General features: G+C 40.5%; 1 protein-coding gene across 4 annotated transcripts in view; it reads right to left on the bottom strand.

The window, feature by feature from the left end:
- INF2 (inverted formin 2) overlaps positions 1–12,240 on the bottom strand; it is a 74,185-nt gene that overhangs the window by 2,738 nt on the left and 59,207 nt on the right. For 2 of the 4 annotated variants that reach the window (XM_081935229.1, XM_081935226.1), the window contains exons 16-22: positions 11,875–11,945; positions 11,430–11,550; positions 10,839–11,003; positions 7,898–8,000; positions 6,508–6,660; positions 3,152–3,934; positions 2,305–2,382 (exon numbers count right to left, since the gene is read on the bottom strand). In XM_081935229.1, the coding sequence (XP_081791355.1) occupies positions 2,306–2,382; positions 3,152–3,934; positions 6,508–6,660; positions 7,898–8,000; positions 10,839–11,003; positions 11,430–11,550; positions 11,875–11,945 (1,473 nt within the window). In that variant the 3' untranslated portion in view covers position 2,305. The remainder of the gene's footprint in view (positions 1–2,304; positions 2,383–3,151; positions 3,935–6,507; positions 6,661–7,897; positions 8,001–10,838; positions 11,004–11,429; positions 11,551–11,874; positions 11,946–12,240) is intronic. The other 2 variants (XM_081935227.1, XM_081935228.1) reach the window with 2 other exon arrangements.

Here is a 12,240-nt window from a genome sequence, read left to right on the forward strand (position 1 = left end):
TTACGTCTTGTGGACTTCAACTCCCAGAATCCCCCAGCCACAGCTTAGCTGGGGATTCTGGGAGTTGAAGTCCAGAGGACTTAAAGTCGCCAAGGTTGAGAAACACTGCATTACACCATTCTCTGGCTCATCACAGTTAAGAATTATAATGGTCCAAAAATGTCCAAACTGAAAATAATAATGAAAAGTGAAGAGATTTAATTTTGAGTTTTGATTCCAAATGAATGTGCTACTGACAGAGGTAAGAATGAAGAGTTTAAGGGTTTTCCATCTAGCCATTCTGTGCATCTCCTATGGCCTTGGAACAAATCCTGCATATTCAGCAACATATTCAGTCTTGCTATTTAGCATTCTATAAGTACTTACAGACACGTTTTTTTTAGGTTTCTTGATCATTGTTCACCTAGATCAGTAGGTCTCAACTTTCCTAATGCTGCAACCCTTTAATATAGTTCCTCATGTTGTAGTGACCCCCAACCATAAAAATATTTTATGTTTTCTGTATTTTTTTGAAAATATGTGTTTTTCGATGGTCTTAGGTGACCCCTGTGAAAGGGTCATTTGACCCCCAAAGGGGCCGCAACCCACAAGTTGAGAACCGCTGACCTAGACAAACTTTGATCAATTAAAGGAGTTGATTGAGGTTAGTTGATCAGGTAAAGGCCTGACTGTGGTTCACCTATTGATGCTCAGACAACAGAGTCATGACATAGAAGAAGGGAATGGACACACTAGAAATTGCATACTCTATAATCAACCCTTTGAGTTTGCTAACTGTGTGCATGCAGAAAACTGATCATAGAAAATTCAGTTGCTAGATCATCCAGGATCTCCATGTGTGTTTGGCGCTTCCAGTTGGAGATCATCTATAACAGAGGTGTCAAACTTGATTTCATTGAGGGCCGCATCGGGGTTATGTTTGACCTTGGGGGGCTGGAGTGGGCATGGCCAGCTTGACACCACTCGTGTCGGGGGTGCCTGTAGTGGCCCGAACTCTCTGCCAATGAAAATGGGCTCTCAAGCTCCATTTTTGGCTGCGACGGCTTCCTGCAACTTTGTCAGCAAAAATGGAGCTTGGGAGGGCTTCACGCTGGGAGAGGCACTGCAGGCTGTGGGCCATCCTTCACTGTTTTCAGTCGGCCCTGTGGGCCACATGTGGCCCAGAGGTCTTGAGTTTGACACCCCTGCTCTATAAAGTTAGAGAGGTGAAGACGTCCCCTGGAAACACTGAATACTGTATAGTTGTAAATACTTTTATGAGAAGGTATTTTTGTGGAGAGAGAAGTATTGAAAAGGAAAACATCTGAATAGATTGTTGTTGAGTGGGGGAAAGAGGGGCCCTGGTTGAAAATAATGGATAGTAGTTGGAATCCTCACTGAAAAATGTTCCACATACTGTAATTTTCATTTCTGATAATACACTGTAAGAACAAAAAATAGATGAATTGGTGAAACAAGCATGTTGATTACATAGTATAAAGCATTTGAAAATCACATGTCATTTGATTGGTTTATGTTATGGCTGTTTGCAATCAGAAGACAAAGGAGAAAGTAATGCAGTTGCAGGAATGGCCAACTTCTTGTCTGAAAGCAAATGGAAACTGATTCTGAGGAATAATTAAGAATTTTTAGGGTACTAAGAACATGATCCAGATCCAGTTGCTAGGACATAACTTGCAAGGCTGACCCTTGCCTTCCATCCATGGGGAGGGAGATCTATAAAATCCTATAGCAATTTCCGAAGGACCACTGGATTTTACAGTAGTGCAGAATCATCAATAAATATTCCACAACATCAACACCATCTTCAACAGTGTTCAACAAAGACAATGGGACTGAAGGATTGTGTTAGGACTGGAATCTTTTTTTTCAAAGCCCTTGACCAGCCTTATTCTGATTCTGGAGTGAAGATGACCATACCTGAAATTGCCTTTTTGTAGAATTTCAGAGAATGGAAAATGAGGATCAGACAAAAGGAAGAACATTTGCTGTTACCCAACACGTCTAACAACATTAAACAACTTAACAAGAGACAATGCTTTCCTCCAAGAAAATGATGTTTGGCTGACACAAAAGACCCAAAGCCTGGAGTCTTGCTGGCGATTCCAGTAGTACAGAAATTGAGCTCAGATAGCAAATCACCCAAAATAAAAAGCATTGTATTAAAAAAGAAATAACACACTGCATATAATTAGCTACAAGAAGCATAGCTTTATGTAGAGATGATCAACAACTTCATTAGGTGTGTAAGATCCCAACGCAATGGTTAGTCACATACAGCAGCAGCCCTGACGGTTTACATACCTCACTGTATCTCACAAACTCTTTTTGTTTTTTTATCTCCAGTATCAACCATCGCTTTTAAATCAGTGTCAACCACTGCTTTCAAATAAAAGAGAAGACAACTAAATGTAGCCACAAGATATTAGCAAATACCATTGTAATATCACAGTCATGGGATAACAATCAGTGGGCAAGGACACAAGGGTCTCTCTAGATCAGGGGTCCCCAACCCTGGCCCATGGACTGGCATCTGTTCGCGGCATGCCAGAAACTGGGCCGCGCAAACAAGCGAAGCCCCATCCACGGGATATAGGCAGCACATGAAACCACAACCCCTCCGATCCACGGAGAAATCTCTCTCCATGGAACAGGTCCCTGGTGCCCAAAAGGTTGGGGGTCGCTGCTCTAGATTAATGGCATTTTAGTCAATTAAGTGTTTGGATCAACCACATGTGCATGTGAATAAAACAATAGCTTTGTAACAAAAAGCAATTCATTATTTATCAAATGTATGTATGTACACCAGGCGCTATAACAGAGAAGGCATTCCACGTGGGGTCAAAGTAGTAGGGAACATTTTTATAAAAATGATCCAGGTCATCTACACTTTTGTAAATATTTGCATTAACATAATGCACTCCACCCCAAACCTTCAGCTCGTTATTTCATAAATGAAACAGTCTATTTGTGAAATTGACCTTTCCAAATCTGGATCCTTCTAGATACTTTGGATTATGTCTGCCATCAGTCCTACCTATTGGGCATGCTAGCTCAAGTTGTAGGTGAAAATATCTGGGAGGATACAGTTAAAAGAGGTTCATTTTGATTTGGCCCTAATGTTCAAAGACCTCAATGAAAATGAACTTACTTGAATGGCCCTTGCTGTGCCTCTTTTTCTTCTTGCGCTTTGATGAACTTCTTTGGCCATCTTTTCCAGCTTGGGCTTGTTCTGAAGGTACCGTTGCTGAATATGAAGAGTCAGTTACCGGTTCTTCTGAGAAGGATTTATCCTGGGACGTGTCAAACAAGGAGTCTGAGGAAGGGTCTTCACTGCCTTTAGTTGCTTCTGGCAGGGCCAAAGTTTCAAGGGCCATTTCTTGAGAGGTTGTGAGCTGTTTCGTGTTTTCAGGTATTTTTTCTCCTGGGTCATCATTTCTACAACTACTGTTTACCTGGTCATTTGAATTTAAATGGTTCCAGGAGCCATCAGGTTCGGTTCTACTAGCTAGGGCCCCTGAGTCAACCTCATCAGCTTTAATATTCAGGCTGGTTGAATGTGCTGAGTTATCACTTGCAAACTCTACAAAAGAAATGGAGTGAGACAACACTAAATCATGGTCAATGGCATCGTGAAAGGAACAGGAGTCATTTTCCTCTTGCAGATTTGTTCCATTTGGAGCTTGTCTATTTTCCTCCAAAACAAAGGAATGTAATGATGCCTTTCCTGGATCTGGCTGGGCTGGAGAAGAAATGCCATTCCCAATGGCATCAGGCGACTTCTGTAAATTCAATGAGTCAGCAGCCACCTCAGATTTCTCATTTGTGGTCGCCCCTTCTGAAGGCTTGGCATTTTCTACTTGGTCCTGTAAATTATTCTGTGTCCTTGAATCATCTTCTTGCTTTGGGTCTTTCACATCCTGAACGCTTTGGTCTGAAAATTAATGATACCAATAAGAATGAAATCCAACACAAATCGTTGTAGCTCAGACTGAGAAAAGGTTTCCACTGAATCATCCCAACTTCCCCATCAAAAACAAAACAGAAGGGTAGGGAGAAAATAGTGACAATGGGGGAATGGTTATCATCTCAGTGTGGAAGATTATTTTTACTCTTCTCTTGTGGGCTGTGAGTTTTCCTCTTGTCCCTTTTCTTAGCAGTAAAAAAAATAATGTTGAAATAATGGAAACTCCCCCCCCCTTCCATTGCAGTGTTCAGCAGTGAATAGAATTGATAGGAATTGCAGTTGGAGAAGGGAAGGTAACATTTCCCTTTTTTGTCTTGTCTGCAGTACACAATATTAAAAGAACCCCCACCATAAAAACATATAAGCCCTACATATGTAAGCAATTGTGTTTACTTAAGGCCTAAAATAAAAGACGGGGCCTGTATTATATTAAAATACTGTAACGGTTAAAGCACCAGTCTCAAAACTAGGAGACAGTGAGTTCTAGTCTGCCCTTAAGCATGAAAGCTGGCTTTGGGCCAAGCGCCAGGAGACTGTGAGTTCTGCCTCAGGAATGAAAGCTAGCTGGGGGACTTTGGGCCTGTCACTCTTTCTCAGCCCAACTCACCACATAGGGTGGTTGTTGTTGTGGGGGGGAAAATAGAAGGAGGAAAAAGGAGCATTAAGAACATTATTTGTAAAAATAATTCAAATGAGATATAAATAATAAATAAATACTTGCATAAATAAATAGATGTATAAATAAATACATAAATTTAGATGGAGGCTAAGAGCATAGAACATTCTTTCATAAACAAACACCGGCATATTAGTATTAGATCGGGTAATGGAAAGGCACACACAGGCTAACGGTAACAACTGCTCTTTATTAACTCAGTAGCAACTATGTACAATCCAGCGAAGGTTGAATCTGACAGCAGCCCTTTTATAGGGAGCTGTCAAACCCTTCAACCAATGAGATTAAACCTCTGTTCCCACCGGAACAGAGGACCTTGGTGGAAACCATTATAGCTGAGGCTAGTATCTAACACCTAGTACATATAAAACAATCATTTCAGGAGAAGTATTCAGTTATAGCCCCCCCCCCCCCCCAATGCATTTTTTTCAACACTTTGTGCATATAGATTCCTGCCATTTGAGCTCCCGTCTGTAATCTTGAACCTTAGTACAGTTCAAATGAAAAAAAAAAACCACCTTACTTTTGAAGAGTTACCAAACACAAAGTTTAAATCATCCTATGTTCGTTCTCTATCTCTGTTTCATAAGCCTATTGTGTGCATCTGTGCATGCATGGGTTTCTTTATGAGCGGTGGGGAGAGGAAAATTTAACAATTTCATGTTGTGATTCCATTGGGAACAGAGACTTTGGGGAGGCCTATGATATGGCTTTATCCCAGTAGGGAAGTACCTGGTTGACCTCATCTGCACTTCCAAGGGAGACAACTAGAGAATTCTTTGACTGTATATTAGATTGGGAAGAAAAAATAAAAGAATCCTGAAAAATTAAACCACTTCCATAGTGGTTCCAAAATAGTGTAAACGTGTCCCTTAACTTGCCAGGAATCAAGCTTGATTTGGAGGCATTTCTGCTACTAATAATACGATTCACACTAGACGTGACCACTTGAGGGCGTTTTCCAATCAAATGTGGCTTTCATTTTATTTGGAAAAGGATCAGGTGCAACCAGTAACAATAATATCTCCAAGCAATGTTCTAACGTTAAAAAGATGAAAGAACTATGCTAGCTAGAGTTATATTGTCCCCAGTTCATACTATTCTCTTTTCCCATAAACATTTGCAATTAACAATAAGAAGGAAAAATTAATTTCTGGATGCTGAGGTGATATTGCTTCACGCTGTTTCTCTTTGAGAATATTTTTGAAAAGAGCTTTGAGACAAAAAACAGAAAGAAGACAATGAATTCTATTTGTCCTTATTCTGGATTTATTTACTATTTAATAATCAAATTTATTTAGCTGCCCATTTCATTGAAAATTACTCTGGACTGTGCAGAAACCATCAGATAAAAATAAAAAATAAAAAATGTAAAATATAAAAATCCACATGGATAAATATTAAAAATATTAAAAAATACCACAGAATAATAAAATGGCCTCCTCAACAATGGAGCCATTTGAGCCAGTCTACAATTGCCCCAGACTTGATGACATAGGAATGTGTTCAAAATATGGAAATGAATGGAGCTACTTTAATTTCAGGGAGAAGAATATTCCATAAGGTTCGTGTGACAGCAGAGAATGCATATCATCTTGGACCACCAAATGAAGAAGGTTCCTATCTGAAGGTACCTGCAACATGCTTTCTCTGTCAGATCTAATGGGGCAGGACAATGTAACTGGAGAGAGGTGGTTCCTTAGATAGCCCACACTATAAACAGTCTTAAAGGTTAAAACCAGCCCCTTGAACTGGACCTGGAAGCAAACTGGCCATCAATGGAAACAGATGGAAACAAGATGGACTTTTGTAGGTTAAGCAAGGGGAAAAAAACTCATGAGATTTTCTGATTTTCTGTTCTTACCAGTCACTTTTCCCTTCTGAGGTGTAGTTTTCATGGGAGTGTCCGCGCCATTTTTGTTCCTGGTTGTTTTTCGTAGCTGGAATCCCTTTCTTATGTCAGCCAGTAAAGCATCAATAACACACACCTCCTCTTGTTTGACAGCTCCTTTCTTAACTAGAGTTGGAATTTGGAGAAAAAAGTGAGTTGTCCAATCAGATTGAGAATATGGCTGGACTGGGGGCCCTACATTTCACTGCATTTTATTTTGGGTTCCATTGAGCTGCAGTTGTATATGCAAAATAACTTAACAAACAAATTGTTTTGGAACCTGGGAAAAAAACAATCCAAATGTTTGTCCTTTGATGAGAATTTATCCTTGCAATTTCTAGCAGTGAACCAACAACTAATCACATTTATGTAAATAATCTCATCCATCTAGGGTTCATTTTTTGAGTGGGCTCGTGCTTTATTTTCTGGCTGCGTGGAAGAATTACAAAAACAGCCCAGATGTTAGCACCACCTCTGTCCATAAAGTGGAAATCCAGATAACTGGGAGAGAGGGAGCAGAATTACACATTTAGATAGCTTTTAATAGCTCTCACTGAAACTTGAGTACAACAGAACAAGCAACTATAGTTCTGATTATTTTGAGAATAATTACCTGGAAAGCTTAACTTTATTTCCTTATTGATTATATTATGCTTCAGTGTAGCAAATTATCGTATAAAGAGATTATTTTTCCCTTGCATCAAGGCTGTACACATTACTCTATTGTATTGATGCCAGATAGTATATGCACAGGTGCTAGATAGTTTATGCATAAGAACAGCATTAAAACAATAAACTGTTTTCAGTTTCATTGTGTGTGCCTCTGTGTGTGTATCTCTTTCATGTATATATGTCTGTTTGTGTCTATCTATTCATCCATCCATCCATCCATCTTATACAGACACATACAGTATCTATACATATATATTCTGATTGTTTTCTGGCATTATAACTTGTATTCAGCCTGGTATTTAAGCTGATGTGCATAGCATTCCTTTCTTCTTTTTTTCCTGCCTCCAAAAAAAAACATATTATGAAATTGGGTGACTGAGAGATTGAACCTCAGTTAAAGCATCAAGATGGCTTTGAATGTAGGCATTCCTAAAACACTCCAGCATTATAAGTACGACAACATATTGGCTGACAAGTACTTTCTACTAAACTCACTGGAACTTACACTAGCCTAACAGGTACCTGGCCAAAACCATAGTTACAACAGTACTTGAGATGAAATACTCCCCCCCCCCAGGTACTGCAATTCCATGCAGGTTCATTAGGAAGTAACGTCAGTTGAATTCAATGGGCATGTTGCCAGATAAAGGCTTATGGAACCTAAGTAAAGAAAAACATCTACATGACTCACCGGTTTTCCCATCTTCCCCTTTTGGCCTCTTAGCTTCTTCTTCTTCCAACTGTTTCTTCCTTTTCTCAGCTTTGGCTGCTTGTTCCTTTCGGTCCTTGTTTTCCTGTGTATGAGGAACATGGGATGTAAAAGGTGGCTCTAACTTTTGCCTGATTTTCACCTGTCATATTACAATGCTCCACATTGGGCCTACTTAATTTCCATTGCAAAGAAATTGCTTATGAAAGTAGCTCTTGACCTTTGATTTGGCAAGTAAGCGATGCGGTTATACAGCAAGATGAGATATGACTGTGTCATCCCAGCAGTCCCAGTTGCCATCATCAACTGACAATCCTGTGTGTGTGTGTGTTAAGTGAGTATCCACCCATGCCTTGAGCCTCAGTAAGATAAAGTACTTCTCCAATTTCTCCCACATGCCTATCTCCCCCTAACTCTTGGCCACCCTGCACCTTGCCTTGTGGGGAAGGAAGCAGGTGCAAACTGTGCAGCTTTCATGGTCCAGCTGCAGCTGCCTTCCCCATCTTGCACTCCAAGCCTCCTGCCACTCTGTGCTTAGCCACCTCAGCTGATCTTTGTTGTCTTCTTGCTCCTGCTGCTGTTGAGGTGAGGCTCATGAATCAATTAGGGCATCTTTTGGAAACCTGACATGCCTAGCCTGGCTACTGGCCCAATCAGGGCTTGCCTTTGGCTGAAGGAAAAAAAAAGAAGAAGTCAAGAGCATCCCCTGAACTGAGGTGTGCCAAAAAGCCTTTCTGCACTGCACTCCAGAAACATTTGCAAAGGGACTTTTTGGTTTTAACTCAGGAGTTGTTTTTGTCTTCTTTTCCCCACAGCTGAAAGTCAACCCAACCCAAATGCCAGGCCAGGTATATCACGTCAGCAATGGGAGGAAGAAGATGATGAAGGTCAGCTGGGGTAGCAGAGCACAGGGTGGCAGGGGGGCAAATGAATGTAGATGGAGGGAAGATAGGCTGGTGGAGGGAGTTGAAGTCCTTGGTCATCAGTGTGGGCAGGCTGCCAAGCACTGGAAATTTGATCACCATTACTTTGGACCATTACTTTGGGCAAAAGTTGTTCATTCAGCACCATTATAACTGCAAACGGTTGATGAACAAATGGTAATAAGTCAAGAACTACACATAGTCCAAAGAGGTTATGTCTTCTTTTAGCTTTGCTACAAGAAAATCCCCTTTACTGAGTCACTGGCTCAGGCCAGACTGCTATTTGTCGGTCCAGGATTGAACTATGTATTAAGTGCTCCCTTCTTGGATGCCCAGGTATATAAAGAGTTTCTCATTCATTAAACCACAGTTCCTTCTCATGTCTGTAGAAGGAAACTGTGGCTAAAGTCTGCCATACAACAAATCACAATTAGATCAACATTAAGACAAATTATATCCTATCTGTCTTTTGGAATCATGAGATTCAGGGTATCTAATTAAGGAATCAGAACTAAGAAAAATCAATACATAAAATGAAATATAAGTAAGGAGAAAGAAGTAGTGCAACATAAAATAAAGTATATATTTTTAATAGGGGTGAGATACTAAAACCCATCAAGAAGTCACAAAAAGGGGACAATGAGATGAGATCCACATTGTAGCTGAACTACCAAGAAAGACAAACCAAAAATGCTTAAACACTTTCAAAATCTTGCAGGAAAATCCATGGGAAAAATACAGACTCAGTAAGAAGGAATGTGTATATTTTGGTTAGGCAATCAGTTCCCCAAGAATCATTCTGAAACTAAAGTCGTGGTATTATTTTAATGTCAACTTTCCAATGTTACACAGAGATGGAAGCTCAGCTCAGTAAAAATAGAACAGCTTTAGACTCCAGGAATTCCTTCCATTTGTGTTATTTTTATGTCCACATCTGCATTGTGCGCATGTAGGAAGAAAAGCGGAACATGGGAAGAAAGGGAATGGGGTGGGGGTGGGGGGAGAGGAAATGGACCTAAATCCTCTCTTATACTGTGCACAGTAGTGCCAACTCCATTCAATCTGCTATGGATTTTATGACTTCTTTTCCCTCAAACAACGAAAATTATGAATGATGCTGACAAGTGTTACATCTGCAACTTCCTGTGCTATAAATTACTGTTTTGGAATCAAATCCAAAATGCTGTGTGCTTGCAACCCTCTTGTTTGTTTCTGTGTTTGTGTGTATGTGTGGTCCAATAGTCTAAAAAATCCAGGGGTGGGTTTCATAATTTTTTACTACCAGTTCTGTGAGTGTGGCTTATTTTATGGGCGTGGTTTGGCAAATTTATGTTTCAGATTGGAGATGGGAAATAAAATATGCTGTAAAACTTTAAAAAAAAGGCCAAAGAAAGCAGCAAGCCGCGTCGAGCTGAATGCAGGAGAGTGTGTGGTTTTGTTTGCTGAGGGGGGGCAGCAGCCAAGCGAGCAAGACAGCAATCCACTGGCTGCTGAGCACCCTGCTCATGAGTAAACTTGCTCATAAGTAAACTGCAGATTAGAGGCAACCGGCAGATCCTGGCATGCTCGCTTGCTTGCTCGCCCCCACCCTGCCCTGGAGCTCGCAGGCAGCAAATGAAACTGATGCCTCCTGCCTCTGTATATTGATGAGGTGGGGAGGCTCGATCCCACTTAGGAGGCGGTGGTTGTGAAGCCTCGGGGCTCCTTGAACAGCCCATGCTGCTTACCTGTGTATAGGCACTAGGAGGCAGTTGTGTGGATGCATATGGCGAAGATGAGGGTGAGTGTCGGAGTGAGCTGGTTCGGGGGCGTGGCCAGCCAGCCATCACTACTTGTTCGGCGACCCACACCCAATTACCACTACTGTTCTCCGGAACCGGTCCAAACAGGCAGAAACCCACCTCTGAATCCACCTAAGGATTTTGCAATACTTTTGCTGTGCATCAGAATGAGGTTTCACAACAGTTCTGATCTCATTTTTTAATGTCTCAAATGCAAACCTTTAGTGCTTTGATGTAGAGATCACGGAAGGTTTTCAAGGTGTTAAATATCTCCTCCAAAGACAATTTGTTTGGATCTTCACAGAGATAGTTGGCAAGCTTTGTTCTCTTAGCTTCAACGAGTTCAAACTCATCCTCCAGCTTTTGGTTCGCAGTTAAGCTATCCTGGAAGAGATTAAAATTGAAATTCTAAAAGGATCAGCTAACTTCATAGAGGCCGCAGTGGCTTATGTGACTAGGACACTGAGCCTGAAGTCCATTCAGATGTTGATAGCTTGGAAGCTCATAACCCTAGAGTGTGAGCCACATGACCAAATGAGCGCCTGTCAATTTGTCCCAGCTCCTTCTGATCTAGGAGTTCAAAAACATGCAAATGCAAGTAGATAAATAGGTACCACTTTGGTGTGAAAAATAGCAAGGACATGAAAAGAGCACCCTGTGCATCCCCTGGGCAATGGTGATGTCTTTGGCAAATCCTTTCAACACGGAATTTCCTTCCTTCCAACACAAATGTAGTAGTAGCTAACTGTTTACATGGAAACAGTTGGATGTGTCCTCCAAGGAGAGGATTAAGAGTTGTGTTACACCAACCTGAATGGCTGTTCCATATTGGGCTTTCACTTCTTCAATTGAAGATGACAGCTTCCGTTCAAGTTCCAGCAATTTCTTTATATTGGAGCTGGATTCAGAATGAATAACATCTAGATTGATTCTGAAAAGAAACAAGCCATAAATGCTGTTTCTGCATCTATTGGATTCATAGGATCAAAATTGGAATTCTGTGGATGTGATGGGATTGTACAACCCTAATTGTGCAAAAAACAACTTCAAAGGTTTTAGGCTATTATTATGGAGACTCAAACAATTACCTTGCCACGAACAAGTTTTTGATGAGGAATATTATCATACTTTAAAGTATGATTAATCAAATTATCTGTTAAGCATGCTCTAGGTTACTTTTTTCAACACAAATATAAGAAAGAAGTATATCTATAAAACTAGTTTTGCCAGTAATAAAAGATATAGTGATCCCTACCCAGCTGCCTTTGAAACACATTCAAGATCTTTGGGAAGCTGAAGCAAATCGGTGTGATTTTTTTCCACTTCCTAAACCAAAAAAAGAAAAAGGGGGAGAATTTTTTTTTAAAAAAAGCACTTATACACATGTATGATTTACGATAGCTGCAGTTTTTCTGTATGTCAACTGATTTTTCAGAGATTATTAGCACAGTAATACTGGCTGCCTATCAGTCTTAGTTAAACAGAGATCTATCAAAGAGAATAGAATTCCCGAACATCCATGGATGACCTGGAGGCATGTGATTTTCTGTGGTTGGGTAAATGGAACCACCCCATTTAATAAAGTCTGTCTTGAATCCACTGCATTCAGCTTAACTATTAA

This window comes from Natrix helvetica (assembly GCF_964273705.1).
Source record: "Natrix helvetica genome assembly, chromosome: 1".
Classification (NCBI taxonomy): Eukaryota; Metazoa; Chordata; class Lepidosauria; order Squamata; family Natricidae; genus Natrix; species Natrix helvetica.